General features: G+C 45.6%; 1 protein-coding gene across 1 annotated transcript; it reads right to left on the reverse strand.

Moving 5' to 3' along the window:
• Nucleotides 1–7,413: 7,413 nt before the first annotated feature.
• Nucleotides 7,414–16,481, reverse strand: LOC111149411 (membrane-spanning 4-domains subfamily A member 8-like). The gene is made up of 6 exons (XM_022506448.1): nucleotides 16,263–16,481; nucleotides 13,047–13,169; nucleotides 10,394–10,453; nucleotides 8,976–9,113; nucleotides 7,700–7,813; nucleotides 7,414–7,518 (listed from the first exon to the last, which is right to left on the reverse strand). Exons 1-6 carry the CDS (start codon nucleotides 16,479–16,481, stop codon nucleotides 7,414–7,416), a joined length of 759 nt encoding a protein of 252 aa, XP_022362156.1.
• Between the last annotated feature and the right edge of the window lie 1,100 nt (nucleotides 16,482–17,581).

The raw sequence follows: 17,581 nt of genomic DNA on the forward strand, positions 1-17,581 counted from the left end.
AATACCATGATGAGGCCATGAGTTTCAGCTCAGCTCGGGCAGTGTTTTGTGATTCTGATGGCTTCGTCCTTACTCTTGATGAGCTTTTTTGGCCAGTGGCAGCGCCTTTAAACCAGCTCCAGCATCCTTTTGAGCGGAGCCCTGCGGCCGCTGGGGGTTTCCTCTTTCTGGCACAATGTGTTTCTACGCTTAGTCTGTTCTCCAAGGAGCCCTCCCTCTTTTTAGCAGGAAATGTTTAGAGACTAAAGTCTGGGCCTCACGGGTATTTATCAAGTTGAGTCGTTACTGTTTCTAGTGTGTTTTCAGTGGAAAGAGCTGTTTGTTCTTGTTAGAAGGAGAAAAATAAAATATGCTTTTGTGTTTCTAACTCAAAATTTGTTTCATATCAGAAGACGGGCTCTTTTTGACTATTTCTGCTTTCCCAGTGTTTAGCTCCGTTTTGGGGGGGTGTATTGTTGCATGTAATTGGATCCCATGCGTGGATTCCTGTCCCCGTCACCACGATCAGGACACAGAGCTGTCCCATTGCCAAGAAGAATCTCCCGCATGTTGCCCCTTACCCCTCACAGCCTCTTTCCCACCCTAATGCCTGACAACCACCCATCTGTTCTCCATCTGTAATCTCGTCACTTCCATTACATCGTATAAATGGACTCCTACAGGATGCACCCCTTCGGACAGGCGGTTTCCACTCATGATATGCTTTTGAGACCCAAGGTGTGTGTGTCTGTAGCTTGCTCCTTTTCCTTGCTGAGAGGTGTTCCACTGAAGGGACATGGCCCAGAACCTCCAGGGTTCCCCCAAGGAAGCCCATTTGCCTCATTTCCAGTTTTTGGGTCTTCCAAATAGAGCCGCTATGAACATGTGTGTACAGGTTTTAACAGGAAAACAAATCTCACGTTCTCTAGGATAAACACCCAGGAGAGAGATGGCCGAGTGACAGAGTAAGCATCCGTGTAACTTTGTAATGATCGAAGAGGCTGTTTTCCAGAGCAGCCGTGCCATTTACATTCCCCTTAGCAACGGCGGCATTTCCAGTTGCTGAGCGCCTACGTCCTGTGCTGTGTTCAGTGGCGGAGGGTGGGGGGTATTCTGTGATGGTAAACCACTTCTGACAGCCTTTGGACTGACCTTGGGGGGAGTCTTTATAGAGTTTTATTGGCCTCTTACCTAGACAAAGTCTAATCTTGTTGCTCTTGCCTTCTTTCCCTGGCATTTGTCCAGTCTCTTTCTAATGACTCCTGGTTCCTGATCTAAGTTTAATAAATATATTAGAGGGCGTCTGGGTGGCCCAGTCGGTTAAACACCTGCCTTCGGCTCAGGTCATGATCCCAGGGTCCTGGGATGGAGCCCCGCATTGTTCTCCCTCTCCCCCTGTCGGTCCCTCTGCTTGTTCCCTCTCTGACAAATAAATACATAAATAAAATCTTTTTTAAAAGTGTCATTAACAAAGCAGGAAACAACAAATGTTGGAGAGGATGTGGAGAAAGGGGAACCCTCTTACATTATTGGTGGGAATGCAAGCTGGGGCAGCCACTTTGGAAAATAGTATGGAAGTTTCTCAAAAAGTTAAAAATAGAGCTACCCTATGACCCAGCAATTGCACTACTGGGTATTTACACATGTAAAGATATAGATATAGTGAAAAAAAAAAAAAAAAGGGCACCTGCACCCCTATGTTTATAGCAGCAATGTCCACAATAGCCAGACTGTGGAAGGAGCTGAGATTCCCTTCAACAGACATCAGAATGGATGGATATCCATCAGAATGGATAAGGAAGATGTGGTCCATATACACAGTGGAATATGACTCAGCCCCCAGAAAGGATGAATACCGACCATTTGCATCAACATGGATGGAACTGGAGGGGATTAAGCTGAGTGAAATAAGTCAAGCCGAGAAAGACAATTATCATATGGTGTCACTCATATATGAAACATAAAGAATTGCCTAGAGGACATTAGGGGAAGGAAGGGAAAACTGAAGGGGCTCGAAATCAGAGGGGGAGACGAACCATGCAAGACTATGAACTCCAGGAAAAATCTGAAGGTTTCAGAGGGGATGGGTTAGCCTGGTAATGGGTATCAAGGAGGGCACGTGTTGTAATGAGCACTGGGTGTTGTATGCAAATAACGAATCATGGAACATTACATCAAAAACTAATGATGTACTGTATGGTGACTAAGATAACATAATAATTAAAAAAAGTGTAGTTGACAGTAACCTCACCTGTGTGGGAAGTAGGGGAAGCCAAGTGAGTGTGAGGGACCTGGGCCTGTGGGAGGCTTTGGTAAGAAACGGATGGGCTGGGACCGAGTCTTATCCAGTACTCTGTACTCAGCTCCAAGGGTCACCCTTTTATCTTCTAGGTGATAACTCGGGAAGCACCTTATCTTTTTTTTTTTTTAATCATTTTTTAATTTATTTTCAGCATAACAGTATTCATTGTTTTTGTACCACACACAGTGCTCCATGCAATCCGTGCCCTCTCTAATACCCACCACCTGGTTCCTCCAACCTCCCACCCCCCCACCTCTTCAAACCCTTCAGATTGTTTTTCAGAGTCCATAGTCTCTCATTATTCACCTCCCCTTCCAATTTCCCCCAACTCCCTTCTCCTAACTCAGGGAGCACCTTATCTAACTTACACATGTTCATTCTTTGGCAGGGCTTCTCAATAAAGTTGTCTAAGGGTGGTGTGGGCTGCGGGCTGCTTTTGGAGACAGCAGAGTAACGTATGGCACCATATAAGATGAGAAGGAAAAATCACTTACGAAGAATCTGTGGAGAATTCGCAAACATGACTGAGCATTAGAATCACGTGGCAGGCTTGCGTCAACACGGACTTCTTGACCCCGCCCTCAGCGCTCCTCAGTAAGCAGGTCTGGGGAAGGGCCAGTGGGCTCCCCGGTGATGCCGATATTATACATGGGGGGCAGTGACAGAGGATAGTCCAGTGTCAAAGAGAGGTTATCTTTAAGTTCTTGGCCACCTCTCGAACGGTATGCTCCTATAAGTGCTGAGGACAATATTACTGAAATTGGGGTTTCCTCCTGAAACTTTTTCTGATGCCAGCCTTCCCCATTCCAGTAAATGGCTGTTCACCCAGTTACTTAAGGAAGAAACCTTGGCATTGCCCTCAATTTACCCTTCTTCTTTCACTCACCCCACACAGTCCATGAACCCTAGAGATCTCCCCACCAAGCCGTGTCCCAGGCCTGCTTCTTTGTCTCCACTGTCACTACCTAGTCCAGGCATTCAGTGGATTGTTAATGGGGACATTCCCCTAATTGTGGTCATGCTCTTACGGCTCCCACCTTAATTGATTTCACTGGGAGAGTCTGATTACCAAGGGCAAGAGGAGGTAAGTGGGTCATAGCCAATTCTTTCCCACCATGAGCGAATAGTTTGGAACATCATGATTCTGGCCCACAAAGGACAATAACTGTTTCTCCTCCCCCTCCTCCTCCCCCCCCTCCCCCCACCCCTCCTTTCTTTTCTATCTCTAGGGTCAGCACACTTTTCTGCAAAGGACCAGATAGTAAATAGTTTAGGCTTTGCAGGCTGTATGGTCTCTGTCATGCTACTGAAACTTGCTGTTGTAGCACAGAAACAACCAGTGAACAAATGGGCCTGGCTGTATTCCAGTAAAACTTCATTTACAAAAACAAGTGGTAGGCCAGAAATGGTCCACCCATAGGCCTTAGCTGGCCAGTCCCTGTCCTATACTGTGACTAAATCTCCTCCAGGACCCCCTACTTCCTGCCTTCACCCTTCTCCTATCCCTTCCCTACAAAGCAGGCAGAATGAGCTTTCAAACTCTAAGTTGGATTACATCACTTCCTGCATAAAGCCACCCAATGACTTTTAGCCCTAGAATGAAACCCAGAGGCCTCTATGGCCCCTGCCTGCTTTTCCTGCTCCTTCTTGAGACACTCTCCATCTCCTTCACTGGATTCCAGCTGCCCTGGCTTTCTTTCCAGTTTCCTGGACACTCCAGGCTCCTTCCCGCACGGGCTTTGCATGGCTTCTTCTCTCTGCCTGGATTGGTTTTGACTTTGCTTTCTGTGTGGCTAGTTATTTTTATTCTTCACATCTCCTCTTTAGAGGGGACTTCTATTCTGGACCTGCCCTCTTCCCCTTCCCCAGTAATGTCTAGATGAACACCATGTTTGCATCCCCATCACTTAACTGACCATGTGATTTGCCTGTCACGTACTCAGGCATGTGCCCTCCAGAAGGGCAGGAACTACATCTGCTCCATTCATCACTGTGCAGAATGGGACAGCACTTGGCATAAAGCAGGTACTTCCTATCACAGGCTGATTGAGTGAATGGGTATGTAAGGGATTAGTCCCAGAGACAAGAGGATACTTTTCGTTCTAGGAAGTGTTCGGTGACAGCTGCTCTGTGATAAGTCTTATCATGAGCCTGGCAAGAGAGCTAGGAGCTGCTGAAGATGTTCAGTCTGTACCCAGGAAGACTGACCCCATACAAATGGTGTAAACTGTGGGTAGCAAGAGTCCTGGGAAGGAAAAGTCAGGAAAGTATGGACTTTAGCATGACACTGGGGCTGGGGTCCTGGGGGAACAGGTCTTTCCTTGTCATGACACACCTACTGACATTGTAATGTACCTTCCAAAGACTGAGCATCCCTCCCCAGTGGAATGTCCCAAAATTATTTGGGTCATTGAGGGGAGCTGTAAATGTTGCAAGTGAGAAGTTGCTACTGGGACACATAGCTACACTTCTATTTTTTTTTCCAACTGTAACACAAAAATCAGATTTTTTTTCAGTCAAAAAAAAAAAAAAGTCCTCAAGGTTAAACCCTGAGCATCACCACTGCCACGTCACATTGTACACATCCCTCTAGCTCCCACCACAGGCCTGCCTTTCCTTGGATGCCCGTGGCCATGGGAACCTAAGACAGCTTCCCTGTGAAAGTGGCCATTGAACTTGCCGAAGGAGGAGATGGGGGCAGGCATGTCAACTAGGACATTGAATGACCTTTTTCATAAGAATTCCCCAACCAGGGAATGACAAGCCCTGGGACTCAAGGCCTGACTGGAAAGCAGTATAAACACTTTATAGCCCTTTCTGCATGGATTAGCATATTTGACTCTCCATCTCCCTCGAGATTAGAATCTCAAGTTCCCAGGAGATGAGCTTGAGTACCTGAGCTGAGAAAAGGGGCCAAGGGTAGTGCCTTATTAGAGAGCAGTGCTCAAGGCCCAAGGGGAGAGAGAGGAACTCACATGAGAGAATGAGGAGAGCATCTGGAGAAGCCACTGCAGAACTAGCCTAGTGTTTTAAGGAGGGAGAGGTTTGATGGGTTAAATCCTACAGAGGGCAAGTAGGATGAGCATGGAAACAGAGCTACTGGAGGGTGTTGGTGAATCTGGTGACAGCAAAATTGTCACTGGTTGGGGAGTTGGGAGAGAAAGCCAGGAGTGTGGTGGCAGCTCAGGGGTCAGATTACAGGTGACTGTAATCACCCTTTTGTCCTATGATGTGTCCCTGCTTCTGCAAGGAGCCTTGGATGGGCCATCTGGAGTATTAGTTCTAGTCCTGTTTGTGCTCCTGGCTGGGCTGATGGTGCTAACTCTCCAAGGACTCTTCTGGTGTCTATGCTCCACTGTTCTAGGGAGGCTGGGAGTGAGTGGAGTTGTGCGGATGAATAGTTTGTGGAATGGCGCAGAGCAAGGACAACCCTTGCTGCCCACAGGAGGCAGTGAGCTATTCTTTAGGCTGGTGAAGGGGCCATCTGGAATGACGGGTCTAGCACCCAGGACTAACAGGGCAGGTGGTAAGATAGGAAAGGTACTCTATTGCAACAAGCCCAGAGTGATTTCAGGTGGCAGGTGGCAGATGCCATCTAACCAGAGAAACACCAGGTGTGTGAGCAGATACAGTCTCCAAGATGACCCATGTGGTAGGACGTGGGACTCATCAGGAGTGTCTGAGCTAACTCACAGGTTGGACAAGTCAGGAAGGAGACTCTGAACACCAAGTGGGACATTGTAGTTGAGGGTTTGAGTTCTGTGAAGTGAGAAGGTGTGGAATCAGATGGGGGCAGTGAGAGGAAGTAGTAAGGAAGAGGGTGGAAATAAGGCCAGACTTGCTCTGTCCCTCTAACTTCCAAGAGTGGTCCCACTAGGCCTGTCCATTTTGGGGAGCCCAACATATGAATATCTCAGCTTACAGAACAGATGAGTGAAGGGCTGGTCTAAAACCAGGGTACTACATATCCCACATTACATTTTTATTATCCATGATTTCCTAAGACCTATTCAGTTCCAGCAAATGAAAACTCACCTGTGGTCTTGGAACCTCAGCCATACCCGACCAGCTGATGGGCATCCAGAGGATTGCCGGTCAGAGACGATGCAGATGCAGGAGATGGGACTCTAAACAGCAAGCCATTTAGAAGAAACTTCTTGGATAAAGTCAGAGGCTAAACATATTTACATGAGTAAAATCATGTTCTGCATTTAGTGATAACAACAACAAGGAATCCTTGCAAGGCTTCTGTAGCGAAGGGAAATTAGATGGCACCTGGATGTCAGAGATTGTTGCCAGCATATAACCTTCTTGAAGCCAGTTTCCATCATGTATAACAATATTTAAATTAACGTGGGTAGATCTAGAAATTATAGACATAGCCATTTCTCTTTGAATTAGTCTCTATCCTTTTATAAATAAAGATATATTAGCTTCATAACTTGGGAAGATACCTTCTTTTAAGACCATGTGTATTCACAAATACTGCTACATCAGTGGTAACAGCATATAGGATTAATCCTGTTAGTGGATGACTCACTGTCTCCCAAGATATCTCCAACCGGATGGTTCCTTACTGCACTAAAAAACCCCCTTTAATGCCCCACTCAAATGTTGCTTCCTTAACCAAGGTTGTTCTCTACTTTCCCCATCACCATTAGAATAAATCATATCCTTTTCTGTTCTCTCTCTGTGAGTCCCCACATTCTGCCCTGTGTTAGAGAAAATTGCTTGCCTAATTGTCCTATGAGGCCAAAAGTTCCTTGAAGTCAGGGAATTTGTTGTGTTCTCCACTGTTAACCTTCCTAGAACATATCAAATTCTCAGTACATTTTTTAAAATTTCTTTTCAACGTAACAGAATTCATTGTTTATTCACAACACCCAGTGCTCCATGCAATACGTGCCCTCCATATTACCCACCACCTGGCTCCCCCAACCTCCTTCTGTCTCCTTTTTAATAGAGGAAATGCAAGGTTTTCCATGCCAAATTGAATGAAGTCAAGATGCATGCAAGTAGAGAAACATTTCCCTTAGGTTGTCAAGGAAGGAGGATCCTGGGTTTTAGAAGCCCAGAAAGGGGAAGTCTTCTTTCTGTCTCTTTGAAAGATGCTTCTAGAAGCTTGGCTTTGCTTATCTGGAGCCCTGGAACTGGTTGGAAGAAGTCAGTGGCAAGTTCACTGGTTCTGGGATGACCCCTGGGTTTGCCACATAGACATTCGGGAGGACCACGCCCACCTGGAAAACACAGGTGCAAGGAGGTGCCCTAGTAAGGGTGTAAGAAGGACCAGGCAGGCAAGGAGGCCTTTACACCCTTCGAGACTTCTGCTCCTGGGCAGGAAGGGGAAGCATGGCGATCCCTCTAGACTCCACTCTCTTTGGGGCACCTTCCCGCCCACCGAGGAGCCTTTGGACTCACGTAGTTGTGTTGAGAGCAGACCAGTTGGCAGCCAAAGTGGGAAGAAACACAGGTTATACAGAACTCCAGGAGGCAGAAGATGAGCAGCACACTGGAAATAGCCACGCCGGGGCTCTGGAACCACAGGGAGTAGGTTGTTAGGAGGGCTAGTTTCAGCGTCCAAGGTCTGGCTCCAAGTGTGGCTCCGCGGTGGGCTGTCCCTATGGCTTTGAGGAAGTCCCCTAACCTCGTCTCACCAGGTTTTTGTGAGGGTCAAGTGTGTTGGTAAAAGAATTGTTACTTTAACACTACTGGTACTCCTCTAAGGGGAAGGGTAGTCATCCTTTAGGAAAACATCTCCGTCACGTGACTGGGAAGGAGAGGATGGGTTGCCAGGCAGTTGGAGGGACCGAGTGGACAAGGACTTGTCTGTGCTGTGCTCTCTTGTCAGTCCCAGGGTCACGAGTCTCGTGTAGCTGTTAGGCATTTGGGAGGTGGTTAGTCCCAAAGTGAGCTGTGCATGACACACAGGATTTCAAAGATCGAGTACCCCAAATGCAAAATATCAAACTGATCATTTTTTTAAAATACGGATTACGTGTTGAAATGACATTTTGGATATATTGGGTTAAATAAGATATATTATTAAAATTAATTTCACTTGCTTCTTTTTTTTTAAGGTGGTGACTAGAATATTTAAAATCAGACATGCAGCTCACATTATATTTCTACGGGTCAGCATAAGTTGGTACAATATTGTCCATGGGCCAAATCCTGGCTGCTGCCTATTTTCATAAATAAAGATTTATCAGAAAACCGCCATGCTCACTGCATATACTCACTGGGATCCAACTCAGGGCTGGAGTCGAAGGCAGATACCTATTTCCGATGGCTGCTCTCCCACTACAGGATAGGGATGAGTAGTTGTAACAGAAACCAGAGGGCCTGCAAAGCCTTAAATATTTATTCTCTGAATCTTTACAAAAAAACTTTCCTGACCCCTTGTGCACAGTCACAAGCAGGGGTGCAGTGGGAGGCATCTGTGTGTTATAATTGCATTTAATTTTGCCAATAATGTCATAGGTAGGTACTGTTTTATAAAGGTAGAAACTAAGACTAAGAAAAGTCACATGATTAAAGTAACACAGCAATAAAGCCATAGGTCAGGGACTTTACACTCTGTTCTGATTTTTTTCTACAGTGCTAGGTGAAGAAGTTTGGTTTTGGGCCTTCTAATAATTTGGTAAATGTAGCTAACTCGGAACTCAGAGGAACATTGGTTTAGAGGGGTACTCACCACACCCCAGGTGTAATTGTGGGGATAAGAGACAGAGTAGTTATCGGATGGGATGAGACTCAGATCTGTGATGAAGAATACGATTCCAACCACAGAACAGATTGCACTGATGATGTTCAAGCCCAAGCTGCCATTCAGCTGAAGAAGACACAGGGGTCAGGGTAGGAGAGGAAAATTATTGTAGCTGAGATGAATAGAGACTCAACAAGTGCTTCTTAATGTGAATCCCTAGAACTTCAGTTCTGTAGCAAGGAAAGAGTTGTTTTGTACAAAAAAGTGTGCAGGTAAATTAACGTTGGAAAAAAGCTGGGCTGAACTAAGTTAAATAGGTCTTTGCTGTAGGACTTGTCAGAGCCTTTAATAAGGATTATGGATCTTTTTAAAAATTTCATTTTTATTTATTTATTTATTTTTATTTTGTTTATTATTTATTCATTCATTTATTTAATTTATTATTTGAGAGAGAGAGAGAGAGAACACAAGCATAGGGGTGGGTCAGAGGGAGAAACATACTCCCTGCCAAGCAGGGAGCCTGATGTGACTCCGGGATCATGACCTGAGCTAAAGGCAGTCACTTAACCAACTGAGCCACCCAGATACCCCAGGATCATGGATCTTCCAGAGAGGGGACTACTAAATAGAGCTTTCCCCAATTTACCTACTCATTTTCACAGAGTGTTGCATGGGACAAGTGTCCCTAGGACAAATCTTTGGGAAACACTCAACCTGCTTATCCCATATGAGACAGATAGGATGCTCAGCCCCTGTGTCTTGGGATATGACAGGCTCTGATACTCTATGATTCTGGGCCACGTGCAGAAGGACATGCCCAGAATTTAGAGCTTCCCTTTGGAGATTTTCAGATAGATCTCCTGTGGTAGAGGGACCTGGCCTCCTGAGGCCGTTCACCCTAGACAACCTGCTTGTGAAAGAAACAAAGATACTTTCTTGGTCTGTGCCTAGGGGACCTTGTTTCTGTGATTAGCAGAGCTCACTTGGCTGGATTTCTTCGGGAAGCAGGTAGTTGAGCTTCCCCTGGCTTCCCTGCAGGAATGGCTGGAGGCCTACGCTGTGTGCCACAGGCCCTATCAGTGCCTGCTCTGTTGGAGTGGAGCCAGGACCCCTAGGAGCTTTGTGTCTCCTCCTGTAGGCACCTCTTAGGGACACTGTTCTGTCTCTACCTTAATTCAGGTGGCTGTGTTGCCTTTCCCTCCCCAGAATCCTCTGGGCTCCTTCCTATCATGACTCTGGCCAGGTTTTTGTAGTCCTGCCTGTGAGTATGAGTGAGCACGTGTATCAGTGCCCTGAGTCTGGTTAGATGTAGGGATGAGGGAGGGATTGTGTGTTAACCTTTTTTTCCCCAGAGGGTGTCTCCTGTAGGCCTCTACTGGCAGAGCCTGTGTCAGGAGGTGACTTACCAGGCAAGAAGATTGTGGCTGATTTTCTGCTGACACCGAGAGGGATCCTGAAACAATGAACTGGTACAGAAGAGGGGGTTTTAGAAAGATGCCCCAGATTGCATCCCATCTTCCAGCTCCCAGGATTCTGGTCACACACATTCCCTCATACATACTAGGTTCCTGTGCTGGGGCCTTCAAGTCAACATGGAGGGAGGAAGGAAGGAAGGGAGGGAGGGTGGGAGGGATGGATGGAGGAAGGAAGGAAAGAGGGGAGAGAGGGAGGGAGGAAAGAAGGAATGGAGGGAGGGAGGGAAGGAAGGACAGGAAGGGGAAGGAGAGGCAGACTCCCCACTGAGCAGAGAGCCCACCTCAGGGCTGGATCCCAGGACGCTGAGATCATGACCTGAGTTGAAGGCAGACACCTAAACAACTGACCCACCCAGGCATCCCCAGACCCTATGTTCTTAACCCTTACCCCACATACCCTCCCACTCAAGGTAGATGCATGTGTCATGGGGTGGAAACAGTTTTACAATGAAAAGTTACTCTAGCTTCTTATGACTTTTAAAGAGAATGGTATTTTTTCCTGTATGTGGGAAAATAAATCTCATTCTTAAACCCCTTAGTATATAGAGACTTGATAAGGAGGGAAGGGAACAAGGGGCTGGCCTTCTGAGGTCCCTTCGGATACTTTTAAGATGCCAGAGGAGATGGGTCTTTGTTTTGGAAGAGGACATTAATGATCTTTAGGGAATACATAGTCCTGGAGTCAAAACAGCAACCAGGATCAAAACTGCCTGCAGATATGAGGAGGGGGGATGGTCATGAGAGCTGGTCAACCTGGCAGAAAGGAAGATGTCTGGGCAACAGTACTCAGTTGCATCTAATGCTCAATAGCAAGCCATTCTGTGGCCATGGTGTTAGCCTCTCCATTGCCCCAAACTCCATGAAAATGCGTTATATAGATGCAGCACTCGGGGAGAGGAATAGGGGCTGAGTTCCAACTCTGGGTCCATGCACAGCAGAAGAGGATCACAGCCTCAGTAAATGAGACCCAGATGGAAACAAGAAAGAGCAGGTACTCAGAGAAAGATCCTCCCAAGAACATGAGCCTTGCCATTTTGCAGGTGTTTTGTTGGTACGGGGGTGGGGAGGGGATAACATTAGGCTATCTTATTTAAATGATTTAAATGTCATGGGATAAGGGGGGGACTTTCCTTATCTAGATTACTCTGGAGTTTTGCTATTTAAGAGAAAAGTTGTATTTGAATCATAGATAGGTGTGTGAGTCCAGAGACAAAGACTATGTAACAACAGAGAGAAAAAGGACATGGGAGGGAAGAGAGGGAGGAGAAGGAAGGACAGAGAGAGAGAGAGAGAGAGAGAGAGAGAGAGAGTGTGTGTGTGTGTGTGCGCACGCACACACAGAGGACACTAAGGGAGAATGCAAAAGAATCAAACAGACAGTAAATTGGAGAAGAGAAAGGATCTGTGGTTTTTTTTTTTTTTTAAAGATTTTATTTATTTATTTGACAGAGAGAGATCACAAGTAGATGGAGAGGCAGGCAGAGAGAGAGAGAGAGAGAGAGGAGGAAGCAGGCTCCCCACTGAGCAGAGAGCCCGATGCGGGACTCGATCCCAGGACCCTGAGATCATGACCTGAGCCGAAGGCAGCGGCTCAACCCACTGAGCCACCCAGGCGCTCGGATCTGTGGTTTTTAACATTTTATGGGGTCATAGGTCACCCTGAGAATCTGATGAAAGCTATGGACTTTTCCAGGAAAAAAAATACACATCTAGCACACCAAATATTTTGCCAGAATGGAGACTCTGAAGCCCATCTGTGGACTCCAGGTTGAGTCCCCCTTGTTTAATGACTGTTCTGTGTCTCAGTAGTCACTCTCAGCCATTGGTGGAAGTGTTCTTCTCCTGGAGCTCAGGCTGTGGGCTTATGTTGAACAACACTTGAAGGCTATTACCAATACATCCTTTTACACATTGGCACTGTTGTATGAATTGGAAAAAGGTGCCACCCCTGGGTTGATGAATGAGAAGAAAGTTCCCTGACCCCTGGGGTGAACCAATTAGAAAATGCGCCCACTCTGGGTGAATGACACCTTGTTGGGCTGTCACTTGGTGTTATGGCTGAATTGTGTCCTCTCAGAATTAATCTGTTGAAGTCCTAACCCTCCAGTATTTCAGAATATGACTATGTTTGGTGATGGGGCCTTTAAAGATGTGACTAATTCTCTGTGAGATCATTAGGTGGCCCTAATTCAATATGAGTGGTGTTTTCATGTGAAGAGGGGATTAGGACACAGATACACTGAAACCACATGAAGACGGAGGGAGAAGGCGGTTGTCTGCAAGCCAAGGAGAGAGGCCTCAGAAGAAACAACCCTGGCGACACCTTGATCTTAGACTTTCAGCCCCCGAACTGTGAAAGAATGCATTTCTGTTGGGTAGGCCACCTAATCTGTGCTGTTGGTCACAGCAGCTCTAGCAAACTAACATGCCTGGTAAGCAAGGCCTGGGCCAGCTTCACACCTTGCTTGTTCTCTTGACTGGGAACCTGCTGTGGAGTACAAGCCACACAAATTGACAAGATGGCCCTGAGTGTGTTGGCACTTTCTGGGAATTCACTCGCCTGGTGGGGTGACCCGTTACTTACCCAGATGCCTCCCCAGAAGGGAAAGCCTCCAAAGAGTGAGATAGCTGTGTAGCCCCCAGAGACGACGGTGACCATGACGGAGCCAAGGCCGATGTGTATCAGGCCAATAAGGATCTGGGCAGCCTGTCAGGAGAGCCAAAATCTGAAGCCTTTGTTTCTGGGGTGGGATCCTGTCTCCCCTTTGTACCTCCTTTTTATTTTAATAAATCTTACATTTTCCTAGTCTAAAAAGTCATATGAAAGATATAAAAATGAAATAAAACATCCATAATTACCTTATATTCAGAGAAAACATCCCCCTTACATTTTGGTGTATAACTTTCCTTTATTCTTTACAAGTGTATATAACAATACCACAAGATGGTCCTGGGAGGGAGAGGGAAGATGGCAGAAGAGTGGGGGACTTGCATTTCATCTACCTTGAATTCAGCTAGATATTTATCAAATCATTCTGAACACCCGTGAATTCAACCTGAGATCTAAGAAAAGAATTGCTTCAATTCTACAAATAGAAAAGCAACCACTTTTTGCAAGGTAGGAGGTGTGGAGAAGTGAATCTGAGGGGATATATTGGAAGATTAAATGACAGGAGGAGAGAACCTGTGTAAGTTGGCTATGGGAAAGTGATATTGCAGTGGAGCACGAGATCAGAACTTCCAGAAGTCTGCTCTTGTAAGGGACATCACTACCTTGAAAGGTGCTCAGGTGGTGAAGTGGGGCAGAATCCTAGGTGGGACCATGTGGTCTCAGGATCTCCAGGGTTACAGAAAGACTGGGGGTACCCAAGAGCAGCAGAGTTCCCAAGCACTGGAGTGGGAGCCTGGCTACAATCAGTGAGCCCATGAGTGGTCTCTGAGCTCAGTGTTGCCATAGATCTTGAGCCACGACATGATCGGGTGACTGCTCTCCAAGCCAGGGCCCAGCAAGCAACAACTTCTGGGAGATCCTGCCATGACCAGGCAACTGCTCCTGGAGCAGGGGCCCAGAAGGTAGCAGCACCTTAGTGAGACCCCCTTCCTCCCCTTGGAGGATTGGTGTAGGTGTGCCCTGTAGGAGTCTATGGAGTTTGGCACACACAAAAAGGATTGACTGCTTTCCCCTAAGGGTGCCCTGGAGAGTGGGGACAGCGATCATTTAGCTCCAGGGCTGGAGTTTGGGGCACCACCATTTTTTTCATCCTCTAAAATGGCATGAAAAACCTTAAGGGAACAAAAGTCACATAGAGCAACCCCCAGCTGCTTACAATGAGCCTGGCTCCCTGGCAAGGGATGGGACAACTCTGCCCAAGCAAAGACACCCAAGAATCAGTGCAATGGGTACCTCCCCCAGAAGATAAGCAGAATCTCAGGTGAATACCAAGTTTACAGAACACACAGGACTAAGAAACTCTTGTCCTAGGGGAAAATAGTATACAGAATTTGAGGTTTTTTCTCAGGAGTCTTTAGTCTTTCAGTTTAAAATATTCTTTTCCTTTTTTCTTTTTTTTTCCTTTTTCAACTAGATTCTTATTCTATTGACTCTTTGTTTTTAGGCATTTCTATAATTTTCATGTCTACATTTAATTTTATAGATATATTCTTCATTTTTGGTTTCCTTTCACTGTATTCAATTTTATTTTTTGTAGCTATATCAGTTTTGCTTTCTTCACAAGTTTGGGATTTAGTGTCTTCTAACAAACAGACCAAAATACACTCAGGACCAAGTAGATCACCCTGTTTTGTCCAGCTGTGAGGTTATATTTCTCTCCCCCATCTTTTTTCTTTTCTTTCTTGGTTTCTGACATCTTCAGATTTGTCTAGTGTGTATTTTGCTGGGGTTGTTGTGATATTTTTAATTTTGTTCTCTTGTTCATTTATTCTTCTCTGGACAAAATGACTAGAGGGAGAAATTCACAACAAAAGGAAGAATCAGAGGTAATACTCTGTCATAGATCTAATCGATATGGATATAAGTAAAATGTCAGAACTAGAATTCAGTATAATGACTATAAAGTTACTATCTGGGCTTGAAAAAAGCATGAAAGACACTAGAGAATCTCTTAGTCCAGAAGTATCAGGCCAAAATTAAAAATGCTTTAACTGAGATGCAGTCTAAAATGGATGTTCTAACAGCTAGGTAAATGAGGCAGGAGAGAGTCAGTGACATAGAAGACAAAATAATGGAAAGGAAGGAAGCTGAGGAAAAGAGAGAAAAACAACTAATGGACCATGATGGAGGCTTCAATAAATCAGTGATACCACAAAGTAAAACAATATTAGAATTATTGGTGTCCCAGAGAATGAAGAGAGAGAGGGGCAGAAGCTATTTTATGGGAAATCATAGCTGAGAACTTTCGCAATCTGGGGAAGGAAACAGGCATTTAGTCCAGGAGGCACAGAGAACTCCCTTCAAAATCAATAAAAATAGATCAACATACAATAGTGAAGTTTTCAAATTTCAGACATAAAGAGCTTGGTATGCCCACTTTTTTCCAGAGGCCACATGAATCAACGTGGACACTGGCAAAAGGACCAACATTCAAAACAGATGACTACAGGGGAAGGGAAGGAAAAAAATAAAATAAGATGAAAATAGAGAGGGAGGCAAACCATAAGAGATGCTTAACTCTAGGGAACGAACTGAAGGTTGCTGGAGGGGGAATGGGTGGGGGGAAGGGATAGTTGAGTGATAGGCATAAAGGAGGCAGGTGATGTAATGAGCACTGGGTGTTATATGCAACTGATGAATGTCTAAACTCTACCCCTGAAACCAATAATACAGTATATGTTAACTAAATTGAATATAAATAAAGAATAAAGAAAGGTAAACCCATGCCCTTTACCTCTCATCCTTCCCCCATTCAGTCTCCCCTTGGCATAGCCATCCCCAACTGTTAATCTACTTTCCCTTTATATGGATTTGGCTATTCTGATGATTTAATATAAATAGAATTTAAAAAAAGGACCAACATTCAAGTTTACTGCTTTTTTGGTTGTTGTTACCTTTCTTCCTCTTTCTTAAAATGCCTAAGGCAGAGAATCCAAGGCCCCATACTGAGACCCTGGTGATGTTGCACAGCTGAGATTTCTGGTAGACCCGAGTTTAGCAAGCCTGGGTCAGCTCCAACCCTGCTTGCTGGATTTGGAGTTTCTGTATTTCCAAGCCCCCCCCGCCCGCCCCTGGCCCCCTTCTAACGCCAGCCAGTGACCTGTCCCTGCAGAGCAAAATCTCACTTACTCCTAAGGTTTTGGCCTCCTTGAAGGCTCTCTGGACAGGCTGCTCACTCCCAGGTAGCTTCAAACCTGGTGGGTTCACAGGAAGTAGGTGTACTTGGGGCTGGTTGCTTGGAGACAGGGCCACCTGACACATTACTTGCTGGGTCACAGGATAGCCGTTGTGGGGTGCCACTGCTAACCTGGAATTGTCCAGGGGTCCTGCTGAAGCCATCGGATTCATGCTGCTGAAACACAAATGTGACAGACTTGTCTCTCACACAGGCACTGATGTTTACACTGAAAAAGGCCTTTTGCTTCCAGTAGCTCACCTGAGCATCTTAACCCACTTATTAATGCCATTTGTTAATCTCATTTTAGAGATACTATGATGTGCCAGTTATGGGACAATTATGAAGTGCCAGGCAGTCAGGGCTTTACAAACACATCTTTTCATCCTCACACCGGACCAGCTTTACAGGCGAGAAAATGAAGTCTCAAAGAAGCCAAACTCTGCCAGAAGTTTTTCTTTGTCTTTCCCATTTTTGAATCTCTCATAGTACCTAGCATGGTACTGTGCACATAGTAATACCATCTGATTACAAAACTTCAGAGGTGGAGAGGCTCTTGGAGCACACTGAGTCCAATTCTCTCAATTTCTAGAAAGGGAAGCTGAGGCTGGGAGACTGGACATGAATTCATTAAAGTCTCAGTCACATAAATATTAGTCAGGTGGAGATCCTCCTCTTCAGGAGAAGTCCTGCAGCTAGTGCATGCTTATTTACCAGGTGGCCAATTTTCTAGGCTACTTATGAATTCTGGTCTGATTTTTAAAATTTCTTTTCTTTTTTGGAGCAGACCCTACAAAAGTTCGTGCAATAAACCCTACCACGTCCTGCGCCCCACACCCAGATTCATCATGTCTCATTTGGCTGAAAAATCTTCATAAAAACCATTAGAGTGTATATACTCACTTTGCTCTGCCAGCTGCTAAGGCTCTCTTGTTCTTGTTCCCAATTCTTTGCTGTAGGCAACCTGATTTCCTGAAAGAGTGAGCAAACGTGGCTGAGTTGGGTTATATGTTCAGAAAGAGCCAAAGTCCTTTCACTTTCTCCTAGGTGCGGCCAGGTCACCAGCTGCTTAGAGCTCAGCTTCCCTCTCTATATTTGCTTTCTGTTTTGGCCAAGGAACCAACTGAATGCAATTCCATTGGGCAAATGTTTAATGGTATCTGTGTGGAGAAGAAAGGGTTGTGTCTGATGCTCTGGGAGACAAGGAAAGAACTGGGCACTCAGGGGTAATGGACATGGCTGTGGCACAAGACAGAATGACATAAATGCTACA

The sequence above is a fragment of the Enhydra lutris genome, unplaced genomic scaffold (genome assembly GCF_002288905.1).
Source record: "Enhydra lutris kenyoni isolate GAN:26980312 unplaced genomic scaffold, ASM228890v2 scaffoldscaffold22, whole genome shotgun sequence".
Lineage (NCBI taxonomy): Eukaryota > Metazoa > Chordata > Mammalia > Carnivora > Mustelidae > Enhydra > Enhydra lutris.

What these genes read in the sequence shown, in the direction of transcription:
- LOC111149411 (XM_022506448.1), bottom strand. Translation starts at nt 16,481, where the DNA reads ATGAATCCGATGGCTTCAGCAGGACCCCTGGACAATTCCAGGTTAGCA. An exon ending in ACAATTACACCTGGGGTGTG is followed by an intron (nt 7,814 to 8,975) that starts GTGAGTACCCCT and finishes CTGTGGTTCCAG; the next exon opens with AGCCCCGGCGTGGCTATTTC. An exon ending in TCTGCTCTCAACACAACTAC is followed by an intron (nt 7,519 to 7,699) that starts GTGAGTCCAAAG and finishes TGTGTTTTCCAG; the next exon opens with GTGGGCGTGGTCCTCCCGAA.